This window comes from Ambystoma mexicanum, chromosome 9 (assembly GCF_040938575.1).
Source record: "Ambystoma mexicanum isolate Mex_15411 chromosome 9, UKY_AmexF1_1, whole genome shotgun sequence".
Taxonomy (NCBI): Eukaryota; Metazoa; Chordata; class Amphibia; order Caudata; family Ambystomatidae; genus Ambystoma; species Ambystoma mexicanum.
In genome coordinates, this window is record NC_090931.1 from 731,865,180 (window position 1) to 731,877,843 (window position 12,664).

At 42.5% G+C, this 12,664-nt stretch overlaps 1 protein-coding gene across 1 annotated transcript in view; it reads right to left on the reverse strand.

Moving 5' to 3' along the window:
• Nucleotides 1–12,664, reverse strand: part of COL5A2 (collagen type V alpha 2 chain) — a 366,388-nt gene that overhangs the window by 170,875 nt on the left and 182,849 nt on the right. Inside the window, exons 8-11 of the mRNA XM_069615629.1 lie at nucleotides 12,346–12,426; nucleotides 8,879–8,923; nucleotides 7,044–7,097; nucleotides 513–566 (exon numbers count right to left, since the gene is read on the reverse strand). Of these exons, the coding sequence (XP_069471730.1) occupies nucleotides 513–566; nucleotides 7,044–7,097; nucleotides 8,879–8,923; nucleotides 12,346–12,426 (234 nt within the window). The remainder of the gene's footprint in view (nucleotides 1–512; nucleotides 567–7,043; nucleotides 7,098–8,878; nucleotides 8,924–12,345; nucleotides 12,427–12,664) is intronic.

The following is a 12,664-nucleotide window of genomic DNA, read 5'->3' on the forward strand; positions in this document are numbered from 1 at the left end:
AACTGGTCATTAGGGAAATTGTTTTAGGTCAAATAGGCTAATACCCAGCGTGGTCCCACGTTGAACGTCACGTGAAGTTCATAGGGCACACAGAAGGCAAAACCACGGCTCACAATTTTGTAGTGAAAGTGAACAATAGGGTAACATGTTGGGATTTTAAGGTATATATAAACAAAGCCTAGGGTGTGCAATGGAACTCTTGCCAGAGGTGTTTAAGCCCATGTTTATTATTCAATTACCAAAATCCACAATTGTGCAGTGATGCATGTAAAGTTGAGAGAACTGTCAAGATGGCGGGCCTGTCTCCCTGGACTCCACAGCCGCGCTTCCCCTCTGTTTGCTTCCTTAGTCTTAGTGAGTGCCTAGCAACACCTGTCTGAATCCTGGCAGTGCACAGGAGTGCCTGCCCCTAGGCAGAGATCTCTCGAGCAGAGCAGCATACCAGTCTTACTATGTAAACATATGGACTAGCAATCTAAAGTTATACATGCATGCACCTATTTCATACTTACATCTTCGCCAGGTTTGCCTTGAGGACCATCTGGGCCACGAGGGCCAGGTGGACCCTGAAAAAACGACAGCACATTTGCAGTCAGAATAATCAGGAAACAAATGCAACAGGATACAATGAATGTCATGTAGAACACAAAGTATTTAGTAAAAAATATAAGTTTAAAGAAAGATCCCTTTGGCTAGCTCGATGGCAAATGGTGTCCATGTTCTTCTGCATAGGCACGAGGGCATTATGCAATTGCTTATCCACCCTGTGCCAGGCTGCTGGAAATGGCACTTTTTATCGGCCCCAATGGCCTATTGTGCGTCCGCAACAAGGCATGTGCGGTCATGTCCAGGGTGTGCTTTCTGCGCGAAAGACTGACCTATTGTTGACCTCTTACATCGTGTGTCGCTTGTATTTGACACTATTGCCTAGAAATCGAATGCTGCAGCATTCAGCGACACACAGAGCAAATTAGCTGGCATTGTTGGTTTGGGCTATTAGGTGGCACTTTAGTACCACATATAAGCTGAAACTATTGCATTTGAGTATAAATAGGCAGAAATGTCATATGTGGAAGGACACAAAGCTTGTAAGTGTTGTTTGGTTATTTGCCCACCCAATGGCTGGCCATGGTCATGCTAATCCCTATGGCCATTCCCATTGCGTTCCTGCACCTACCCGCCCAAAACACCTCCTCATGGGAACTCTTTGAGTACAAAGTTTGAAGGTAAGGCGTGATTAAAGCAAGCCCAAAGTGCCTCTCAGTGTTCTCCTAAAGATATCTTCTGAGAGTTAATGACTTAATTGGAGCTGTAAACTCGCTTCTAGTGTAATACAAATGGCTTAATCAGGTCTCCTTTAATCCACTCAGTTTGTAAGTACTATGTGTGTCCTTCACTAAAGTCCTGTTAAAAACAAGCATTGGCTAAGACCACAGTTGTGGCTTGTGTATTAGATGCCCAGCTACTCACAGCATTTTGCATCTGCTACCATCAATGGCCAATGAATACCACTGCGGCAGTGCCTGGCAAGTGCCTTTCCCATGCCTACACAAAAACCCAAACTGTTGCTATTGCCAATGCTTGTTTTCAATTAGGGCCTAACTTTTCAAAACCCTGCAAATACACTTCTTTATAAAAAAAAAAGTGAACACAGAATCCGCTTCTAGTGTTCTCTCTGTAATGATACTATTAACCATTGTGTAAAGCCCTAACATGCCTGAACTTTTTCTGGACCTCATTTCCTACCTCCACTGAAACCTGTACTTTTATTTCCAACTGGAGCAGATCTGTTAAAGGTGCAGACACAATCACCCACTCTCCAATCCCTTTGCTAACATGGGCGAGGTCTGACAGTAGTCAGGCTTGTAGGACTACACTCACTTCTTCTTGGTTGTATACGAATTGTTCGAATGTCAATTGTTCGAATTCTGCACAATTGACCGAATTTAAACGGTCAATTAGGATATATATGCGGGGGGAAACCCCCCGCAGCCCCCCACCCAATCCAACCCCCACCCCAACCCCCCTCCAAATCCCCTTATATTATTATTACACCAACCCAACCCATAATGTATATTAAAATGACCATACGGTCAATTGTGCAGAAGGTCAATTAGGACCCCTATTATTCGAACAATTGTGTCATTCGAACAATTGTAAACGAACAATTTGGGTAATACCTTCTTCTTTACATGTAGGCCTACGCCTGCCCAGCCATGTATGACCTTTACATGCTCAGACAGAAAGCACAGGCCGTATTGTTCATTCTGCAATTGTGCTGGACCCTGCCAGAAACATGCCTCTTTTTGAAAAGGGACTGATTGAATAATACATGATTCTTATATAATCCACTATGGAGCAAATCCTACATTGAAGAAATATGGTGTATGTATGCAGATTTATGAAGCATTCAATTCTTGACATAGTGTGGTGAGAAATTGTTCCTATATTGTACTTCATCTGAAGTTTATGTTTTTAATTTAAAGTCAGACTAATGCACAAACCCTTGTATGGGTTGGCCTGAAAAAGCCACATATATGGTAATGGCCCTCGCAAGGAAGCTCAGCTTGGAATGGCATCCATGGTTGCAGCTCACAGAGGCCACTGGAGTCTTAATTAATCAAAATGAATGAGGGACCAGTGGTACGGCTGGTACCAAGTCCAGCAGGTCTGTCGCTCGCCATTGGACTGCAACAGCTGCAGGCTTCTCTTTCAAGTGGAAGTTGACGGAAACAAACGGATCAGGCTGTACTTTCTAGGAGACCAAGGCCTCTTCCATCTTGGAATTCAGTCGATGTAGCTTTTAGCTGTTCCAAGAAAAATCTTTTAAGTTTTGGAAATGTCACACTTTGGTAGAAACAGGGGCAGACTCGTTGAGCGAAAGATTAGGATTGCTGCTTTTTACCCCTGAAAAGGTTATGGCTTTCGCCTATGAATTGCTAATGTGGCCCCACTAACCTTTAAAAACGTCTTGGCATTGATGTGTCCCACAAATCATGCATGTGTGCCAGTTCAACCTTTAAAACAGCAGGTTTTGAAGAGACAGTATCCCTGACTCTCCATCAAACAGTGGCACATTTTTTCCCTTTATAAGTGTCCTGCCATGGGCCGACTATTTGCTATTAAGGATGTACTGGATATTACATGATATGATAGGTTATTTATAACGTGCGTTATCCCAGAGGTTTCTCAGCACAGACCTGGGGATCGAACCTGTGTTGCTCCGCGTCATCTTGCTTCCAAGTTGAGCACGTTGCCCCTGAGCTATCCTCCCGTGACAATTATCACAGTGCAAATTAATTCTAAAACGGCCCCAATGTTTTTTGAACTAGGGCAAACTTTACCGTAGACTTAATACACAACGTTTCTGTAATCTGGGCCCCTCTATCCCAACCTCACTGCAGAGGGATAGCCACCAGCGAAGCTTTGAGCATGTAGACTGCGTTTCTGGAGCCCAATCATTAAGAAAATTAAACTTTGTTTAGGCAGTGTCAGTCCCACATACTACTACATACTACTACAAGGTGCCTGGAAACACTTGTTGGCGCCTAGAAACACTTGTGTATAGGCGCCATACAAATGCCCAACAAAATAAACATAAAATAAGTGCAGTGGTAAGCGGGAAAAAAAACACAATCTTCAACACCCATTCGAGGACCAACATGACCCTCAAGCATGAGTGCAGAACAGATGAAGCCTGCCGCGCTCAAAGAAGACACGTGCAGTTTGTACCATTTATACCATTCCGTATTAGCACTGGGGCAAACTCTGCCCTGGTGCAGACATGCATTGAAAGTGCATAGTGTTTGCACTGGGGTGCACTTGCCCTAGTGCTTATGCCCTGAAAAACTGCACTTGTCACAGTGCAAATGATTTCCAAAACGGCCCCAATGTTTTTTTAACTAGGGCAAATGTTACCCTAGTCGTAATACGGTGCAACTTTGCACAACGTTTCTGTAATCTGGGATCCTCTATCCCACTCGCAGCTGTAGGCGCCACTAGCATTAGAATCAGTTGAAATGTATGAATAAGTTAAAGGAAAGCTGGTAGTGAGTGGTCCAACATCCCTGCAGAGGGATTCCCTGTGGAGAAGGGGAGAATTTGTATAGCAAATGCATGTAAACTGATGTGTCTGACTGTGATGGCAGCTAGTGAAACAGACTATCAATAACCCTTGCCTAGCATGGCATTAGCAATAAGTCGTTGTTTTAGCACATTTACTAGCAAGCGATCACTCATTGCCCACTGTTTGCCTCTATTCACTTAGGTGCTCAATGGCTTAATCGTCGGCTATAATACACAGGCCCTGTTCCAGAATCCTCACTGTAAGCCATTATTCTTCAGAGCTTCACTGACATACCATGTTGCACACTCACCATCTCTCTTACACACAAGGGTGGTGAGTGACTGTTAGGGAGTTTTACTAAAGTCCACCTACATTAGGACCACAGAGGACTCTCCTTTCAGTGTATAGGGTTTCCAACTCTTACTGTAGGCCTGAACTACCCAAAAGGTTTGGGAGGTAAGGCTGAGCAGAAGCAGCACATCTATTCTAGGTAAGTTCTACCCTGAGTCTCACAGTACTTGAACGTGAAGAAGAGGATGCAGCACAACGCTTACACGATTCAGCAGCAGTAGACCCGGTAACTCGATTCTTGGTTAGGCAGACTGAAGAAGGAACGCTGGATAGATCTTTGCAGCGGCAGCGGCAGTGTTGGAGAGGCTCTGGGCAATGGATTCTCCTTGGTTCTGTGGTTTTGGGGCCCTTTTCAAAGCACCAGTGAGAACGGTTATCGTCAGGTCGATTCAGCTTGCTTCCACGGTCTAACCTTCAGTTAAGGGGACTTCGAGGAGTGGAATCTTGCCCAGAAGGAGTCCACCAAAGTTTCAGGAGTATTCTTCCTTTGTAAGGTGATGCACTGCACGGAGGCTATATGGAATTGGTGGTTTGCAGCCGGTGAAGGTCACAGCATGTTGTGGGAAAGGCTTCAAATGCAGGTCATCCTCAGACTGGTTGGCTCCACTAGTCTAAGGGAGGAAATCATCTGGATCAAAGCCTCCCTGTCACTTGGAAAAGGGGACTGGAGTAGCATCAGTCACCCAGGTGGCTCTGGCAGGACCTGGAGGTTTCTACAGATGTCCTTCTTCTTCTCATCTTTGGAAGGGATCTTCCGGTGGTCAATCTCTCCTCTTTGGAATGGATCTTCCAGTGGTCAACTCTGGCTTCAGCATTAAGACCCTCGCCTTTTATGCAGGAACCCAGCATTTCACCATACATGTTTTCATTTAAACATGTGGTGGGGGCTGTCCTTGCAGCACAGCTAGCCTCCCAGTTAGAACTGGATCCAAGCAAGCACACTGGAACACAAAGGCTTGTGGAGTCGTGGAGTAGACACAGTGGAGCCTTCAGGCAGGCTTTTCAAAGGGATAACAGTGAAGACGAAAGACACACTAGGACCTCCTCCACCCAGCATGGCAGATGAAGGACCAAGAAAGAACAAACAATTGTGGGTTGGTGAAAAAAGAAGACAGGAGTCCATTTGGATCAATGGTGTCCCATGTGTTTGTTACCACGGCTGTGAATGCAGCCTGCATTGTAAGTTTCACAAAATGGGTAGATACAAATATCCACTGCCACAAGCTACTCAGATAGATTTGTTACTGTAACCAAAAAGTGACAGGAGAATGGGAAAAGGGACACAAAGTGTCCCCTCAGCACTCTACATAGGTTTGGGGTGCTGGTTTCACAAGAAATGGGTAGGTAGGATAAAAGGTAGCATCCTATCCTTGAGAACAGTAGTTTTCACAAAAAAATTAAAATGAAACTCAAAGAGGGAAGCTCAAAGAGCTTCCAATAGCACTAAACATAAGGTGCTGGTGCTACATTAGAATATTACAGATGCCATAGGAAAATATGGAGGAAAGTAGACTCCATAAAAATAAACCCAAAAAGTGTTGTCAGAGTAGAAAACAAGAATGGGTGAGTGAGGAAAAAGATTCCCTTTCACACATGGGAGTCAGAAAACCCCAATAGTCCAGCATAAAGTGCTGGGAAACTCGAGAATATCACAGAATTTGGACATTCTACCTAACAGCGACCCCCTAAAACAACTCCCAGGGAAGTACCATCTGATCCAGATTTCACTGCTCGGGGGGAGGAGTTACCTAACTCTCTCTATAATCATCACTCTGTATGATTGTGCATATGTGGACCAGCTGCAATATGCTCACAAAGAATGAAAGCTTAAATAGTCCAGAGACTTAACTCAAAGTGCTACCATAAGGCGCAGAACGGTCACTGACAGAAATGCATTTGATTCACATCTGCAAGCGGATATGTTAGCTGATTGTTCCTGGCAAAAACATTGTTAAGACAATGTTGCATAACTCTTTCATTTACTCCCACAACTGGTGGATGAAAACACAATGAGCTTTATTAAGAGTTTCATTTTTCAGCATAATTACCACCAAAGTCAATTACTGACTGACACGCAGTCTGTCGGATTTGCTGTCAAATTTTGAGTAGCAACATGACAGTGTACATTTTGTTTTGGGGTCCATTTTTGGCTGAATTGTCAGAGACTGTAACTCTGCCCACCATAATTCCATCAGATTTTGAAGCTTAAATGGAGGACTCACCACCAGGACCTTGATGAAGATAAATCCTCCATTTCAAGGTCCAAGTCAGAAATCGGTGGTGCATTCTAAATGACGATAATTCTGTTGCTGCATAACAAAATGTGGTTATGGAATTATCATCATTTTTTAAATAATGCCACCACCAAATTTGTATTGACATCCAGGAATCTATATACAAAAGGGCAAATGGCAATGATCCACTAATAGATGGGTAGGCAATGTTTTGGTATGGGAATTCAGATTAGTTCATGTTAGATATATATGGTTGTTTGTATTCCCAAACTAGACAAATTAATATATATTCCAATAATGTTTGAATATATTTGGTACCTATGAGGTCTTTCGGCATCAGTGCATGAACTTCGAGTAGTTCAAAATGAATATAGATTTTTATATTAACTTACCATTCCACCTGGATCTCCGTGATCACCCGAGGGACCTGATGGACCAACAGGGCCCTAAAACCAATAGACATATTAGTTGATTACAAAAATTAACAATTTGTGTTGTGATTGGGCTTTTCATTTATTATTCTAACGTATCCTTTAAAACTGTATAACTTCATACCAACCTGTTCCAAGTATTTACAATGAATCTATGAGGAGGTCAAGGAACAGTCATGTTGACAAAAAAACGAGCTATGTATGAGGAGCATAACACATGTATTTGACACTTAGTGATTTCAGAAATGGAATAAGTAGAAACACAGTAGGCTCCATGGGGTTGAAGCCAATCTGGCTTACTCTTGATGTAAAGTTTTAGAGGACTATTTGATTGACAAAGAAGTTACTATGAGTAACTTTCTCCGGACCAACTTCTGCTGTACTCCGCATAAGTCGTGAGTTTGTCACTCATACCTTTTTGTGACTCAGACCATCCATCCTTTACTATATGGCCCACGCATTACTCAGCATATGAATCAGTATGTGTGTATCTGCTGACCCAATTTTATTTTTGGTGGGAACAGACCACAGATTCCTGTGCGTGGTGATAGGGCGTCCGCTGAGGTTCATAATTAGGGCTGCGTGGACAGAGTAATGAATGAGAGACAGGTGGTATTGTGAAAGACAAAGTAGATGAGCTCAGAAGATGAAGGTTTGGGAAAAAGTGAAAAGAAGTAAGCAGAGTGTTTAGTGGATATCATCAGAAAAATTGTCGCGTAAGCCTTTGGCTGTGCATGAAAAGGGTTTTGGGGAAGATATGAGGGGTGAAAGAAGATGTGAGGCAGTCCAAAGTATGCGTTGGAAAGTGTTAAAATATCAATATATCAGAACAAAAAAAATATATAAAAAAGGAAAAAAAGTCCTGCATATAAAAGAGGAGTTTAGGGTTCCAAAGTAGATGTTCTAGTTGTATCGATAGTTAGAGGTTTGTGCAGTGTGAGTTAGAGTTTATCTGGGCTAAGTAACATTCTTAGATGACTAGAAGAGGGGGTGATCTTCATGTAGAGAAGGAGGGAAAGTGCCCTCTTAGCAGGGTTTTCATATGGAAAGAGACCATTCACACCCAAGGACATCTATGGTGCAAGTAGTTTAATGAACTGATTATGTCTCATACTCGTGTGCAGTGGGCAATAAGGTTAGGTAGGGAAGATGGGCGAGTAGGGGTTATAAGAAGCGTCTTATAGTACAATGACAACAGTTGATGTCCAATGACTGACGTGGCGAGTTGAATTGAAAGTTGTAAAATAGAGAATGAGGGGAATTAGAGAGTGATGTGATGCCACGTGCATGTGTGTGTAAATGCAATTTGTTTGGAATGATGTATGAATAAAGCAAGAGTTTCCAAGTCTTGTCTTGTCATCAAGAGCGAAGCTAAGTACCCATTTTAGGATATCCGTTCAAAATGAAATTGAGTGGAGTAGATGGAAAGGGGAGTTATTTACACCTGGTGTGGTTGGGCCTCTGGGAAACCGGATGTAGAGACCAGTGGAGTGAAGCACTTTGTGCAGGAGATCAGGAATGACCATTAAGGATGTGAAAGGTGTTAAACAGGAGAAAGTGAACGCTTTGACTGAAGCTGACAGAGTGTTAGAGGGATTCTAGTTTTGATCGTGAGAGAAAATGTAATTTGTTAAACATTAAATAGCCTGAATAAGAATTATATTTTTAGCAAATGACCAGCATAGTGAGAATGAGTGATGGCGGTAATCTGAAAAAAGTTGCCCTGAAAATAGCTTTATAAGAGTTAGGTGGACTCTGGAATTGATGTGCATATCGATGGAAGAGGAGTGGCATACCTGTGTTCCTGGCAACCCTGGAGGTCCTCTTGTTCCAACTTGACCCTGTAAAGAATACATTAAATGACAGGTGGTTAAATCACGTATAGTGAAATGGCTAATTGTGTATATTATATGACTTGTTTGACCTGCTTATTCGGATTTATATGGTGAAGGCTCTAGAAAAAGTGGCTCATCGTTTGCACATTTTTGATGTGCCGCTTGCCCCTCTCAGATGATTTATGACAGTGCATATCTAAAGTAGAGCCTTTACTTAAATTCTGGAACTCCAAACATTTCTCTGCAAGTCGAACCTCGGGGTTAACTCTAATATGTATTTTGTGACCCTCCAGCATGTTCTAGATTGTGGTCCAGCCAGGAGTCTAAACCCCTTCCCTGGTTCCTTATTCCATGTGTACTTGTTTACCTGGAAGACATTCTCATACTAAATAGATGATCACCTGTTGTACAAGGGCCGCCTGGGTTAATAACAAAGGCGTGTTTCCCCAAAAATAACACACAGCTACTATCAGAGGGAGTCCATTATCCAAAAGTACATTTGGTGGGAATAGAACCTCTCCAAACACAGTAGCTGACAACTCATTGCATGAACTATAGACTCACGGTTGCCACCTGCTGGCTTCACTACCGATTGAAAGCATTGCTTATCACTACGAGTGTTTGTTGACGTGTGCTGTGGATGGACCAAATCCTATTGTGTTTCACATAATAGTGCCATGTCTCTAAGGCAACCAGAGGCATATGCTTACTCCCAATATTTAGAGATGCCCATGCAAGACAGGGTAACGTTGCCTGTGGGTCATGTCCCATGATGCTCCCTGCCATTGTCCAAATTGTATTGGTTCATTTTATATTGACCGCTTGGAGAAGAAGAGAGTATTATCTTTAAAGCTGTCACTTAATCAAACTGGATCCATCAATACAAAACCACTTTACGTTCTACCTACTAATGTAGCAGCAATTTAAGTGAAATGGAATATACAGTGTGTTCGCACTTTACAGGAATTGGACTTATTGATGTGAGTGGACTTTAATTGGAGCAAGCGTTGTCCGCTGCTCTTGTGCAGAGGTCTCCCCCTGCACTGATTTTCACCAAGAGGTGACATCCCCTAACCACCTTGCGGCATTCCATAATAAACTAATAAACACATGTTGTCACACCACGGTTTAAGGTGATCTTTAAAATATGATTTGCATAGACATGGAAGTACAAATCAAAGCTGGGGCAGGAGTCAAGTCCTAAAAATTTAAGTGGAGGGACTCATCAACAAATGCAATGGGATGTGATGTCGCCAGAAATTAGCACATCAAGGTGAAATATGCGCATTTCATTAAATTGGCTTTGCATAACCACCCAAACTGAATCGGACGAATGGCATTTTCCTTTCATAAAATCAACACTCGCACACAACCAAGAGAGGACATTTTCTTCTAATAGTGTTTTTAAAAACGTTTACATTTGTGAAAGTTTTAAACTAGAAGAATCAATACAAATGTTTTCCCTGGGACTTGCAGTGCCGGAATAGGATATGTCACCTTTAGTTGTTTGTTATTTTTTATCAGGTTATATAGTGCAGCGGTAAAGTGTCCAGCCTACAAACCTCAAGACTGTGGTTTGATCCCAGAGGTCTGCTTTAATTCATAAATTCAAAGAGGACATCCAATGTGTCTCTTTTAGCCTGGGGGGGGACTCAGGGACGTCATTTCACCAAAATGCCAGGGGTAGCGGAAGTGACATCACACGACCCTTGACCCCGTGGTGACATCACAGGAAGTGATGTCATTTGACCCCACCCTGAAGTGATATCGCGGGATGCGATGGAACGCGACCTTTCACCCGTTGACAAAACAGGAAGTGCTATCACATAGCATTGTACACTACAAAAAATATTGTTATATCACATCACTATAATGTGATGTACATTTCTTACATGAATGGATCCCCATGAGTATCGTTAAGATCAGTGTGTATAGGCCCATATTACCAAATTACTGTGAATGCAAGCAGACGTCCATGACCAAATGATAATGATGTGTTATTATATAGCACTTGTGCTTAAGCGCTTTATATAGAAAAAATATACACCCAAAATCACCCAACCTGTATTGGTACTCATTTATCGACCTCAGAAGGATGAAAGGCTGAGTTGAGGCGTTTAGGAACAGACTAAATCAGTGACCCACCCCCTGAAGTGTTCCTGAAATAAACCTTTAATGAGTCTAGCAATTATTGTATAGAATTCCAGAAAGACACATTATTTGGTATTCCTAATCTTTCTTATTTAGGGTCAGTGCTGAAAGTGTTAGACTTGTGTCACTCCTTTTCTTCTTTTTCTTCTTTTTTTTAAGGGGCTTTAACAAGTAAGCCAACCACTCCAAAACTAAAGAGCCACATGGTGCTGGCCACAGCCCATGAGCTTGCATTACAAAAAAAAAAAAACTTGTTTTTTCTTTTTTTTTCTAGAGGCCGCAAAGGAGACCACAGAGGTCGCAAGGGAGACCTCAGGGGTCGCAGTTGCGACCTTTGGCGACCCCTAAATGACGTCCCTGGGGGGACTGAGTCCACCCTCTGAATAAAGTGGGGGGATTCTGCCCCCCCCCCCGCGTGTACCCTCGACTTGAGCCCTGAGCTGGGGGTACGTTCCTTTGTAGTTCTACACGTGTTAGGACCTGGATGCATGTGGCAATCTAGGTGAAGGCTTAAGAGCAAGTGTAAAAACGCAGACTACAAAATACCTATGTAGAAACTTAAATTGTGCATCTTAAACATCTGTATCACAATAGAAGTCATTTCAAATCAAGGCAGTTAAGGCCAGTTCCAATAAACCTCCATTTCCCCACATAGTAGACGATATGAATGGGACCTAACAGACCTCCCTTCATCAGCAGAATCTCTGGATTCACAACAGCAAAGATGATGTGTTCACTGACACGACGCAGACCATCTAAATAGGGGGAAACGAGCGAGGTCTCCTTCCATTTGTAATTAAATGCATATGTTCAGTTTCATATCTTTGCGTCTGTGCATGTGCACCTTCAAACATGCAGGACAATGCCCCATATCCCTATCCCTATACATTGTTTACCCCCATGCCCTTCTTTAGATCTGTTTGGCAAATGTGCAAATCCAATGCATATGCACAGATGCAAATATACCAGTGCAAATCATAAAGCTGCAAATGCATCCATGTAAAGGCATGCCGCCATCATTTTGAAACTCCATCGAAAAAACAGGTGTAAAAATGTTCATGCCACAATCACATTGCTACGCCTGGTGCTTACATTCCTTCTTGAGGCTCCCGATGTGCATTGCATCCTGTCAGTGGAATGTGACTACAACTATGGCACTGTTTTACATGACATCTTTAACAGATAATTCTACAAGATGAGATGTGAAGTCATAGTTCGTACCCACCATGTTCACAGTGACCTTTTTACAGAATGCTTGAGGTTTATTATGTTCTTACCACTGATCCAGGCATCAATCCCATTTGAGAACCAAGCCCCGATTTCTCATCAAAGCCCCCTTGCATCTGTGATGAAAATGGCTGTCGAATAAAAACACATGAAGATGATTATTTTATAGGATTGTAAATTATTTCTTTGCTTACTTCATGATTTCTTACAATTTCCTACAATTGCACCTCTTCAATTACAATGCATGTTAGTGCAAATAGCATTTTATTGAGAATACAAGACAAGTTTAGGGTGCTGGCTGGTTTGTGTCTTGTAACAACCCATCGTGTTGTTTAACTTTCATTTTGACTGTTTCTATGGCTCATCAGC